This window comes from Penaeus monodon, chromosome 30 (assembly GCF_015228065.2).
Source record: "Penaeus monodon isolate SGIC_2016 chromosome 30, NSTDA_Pmon_1, whole genome shotgun sequence".
In the NCBI taxonomy this organism is placed as follows: domain Eukaryota; kingdom Metazoa; phylum Arthropoda; class Malacostraca; order Decapoda; family Penaeidae; genus Penaeus; species Penaeus monodon.
The window spans coordinates 7,290,467-7,290,860 of record NC_051415.1 but is presented as its reverse complement, the minus strand read 5'-3'; the positions used below and the strand labels follow the sequence as shown (position 1 = coordinate 7,290,860).

The 394-nt window shown below is 39.6% G+C and overlaps 1 protein-coding gene across 7 annotated transcripts in view; it reads right to left on the bottom strand.

The window, feature by feature from the left end:
* Nucleotides 1–394, bottom strand: part of LOC119592494 (solute carrier family 40 member 1-like) — an 18,573-nt gene that overhangs the window by 3,369 nt on the left and 14,810 nt on the right. For all 7 annotated transcript variants that reach the window (XM_037941337.1, XM_037941339.1, XM_037941341.1 and 4 more), the window contains exon 7: nucleotides 37–242. In XM_037941337.1, the coding sequence (XP_037797265.1) occupies nucleotides 37–242 (206 nt within the window). The remainder of the gene's footprint in view (nucleotides 1–36; nucleotides 243–394) is intronic.

Here is a 394-nt window from a genome sequence, read left to right as displayed (position 1 = left end):
CTGATGCCACGTACTGACACAGTTTCTTCAACTCACAGTAACATTCTTTGTCTTCTGTAAATCAGGTGATGAGTAGTAGAGATGATGCAAGAGCCCATATTCTACCAGCAGTGAGCCAACATTCCACGCAGCAATTACTATGCCTCCAGCAGCCAACCCAAAAACAGTCATCACAGTACCAACAATGACAGGGGCTAACACTTCAGTGCTGAGGTCTACTGTTCTTAAAACACTGTTCATTTCTATAAAAGAATGAATGTAGGGCCTATAAAGGATATGCATTATATTTTTTGTTCAGTTTATCAAAAAAGTTTGTGGGATATGACTAGTGGCATTGTTAAGGGTGGGTATTTACGGCTTCAGCCTTAAAAGTTATTTAATATCCCCAAATCTG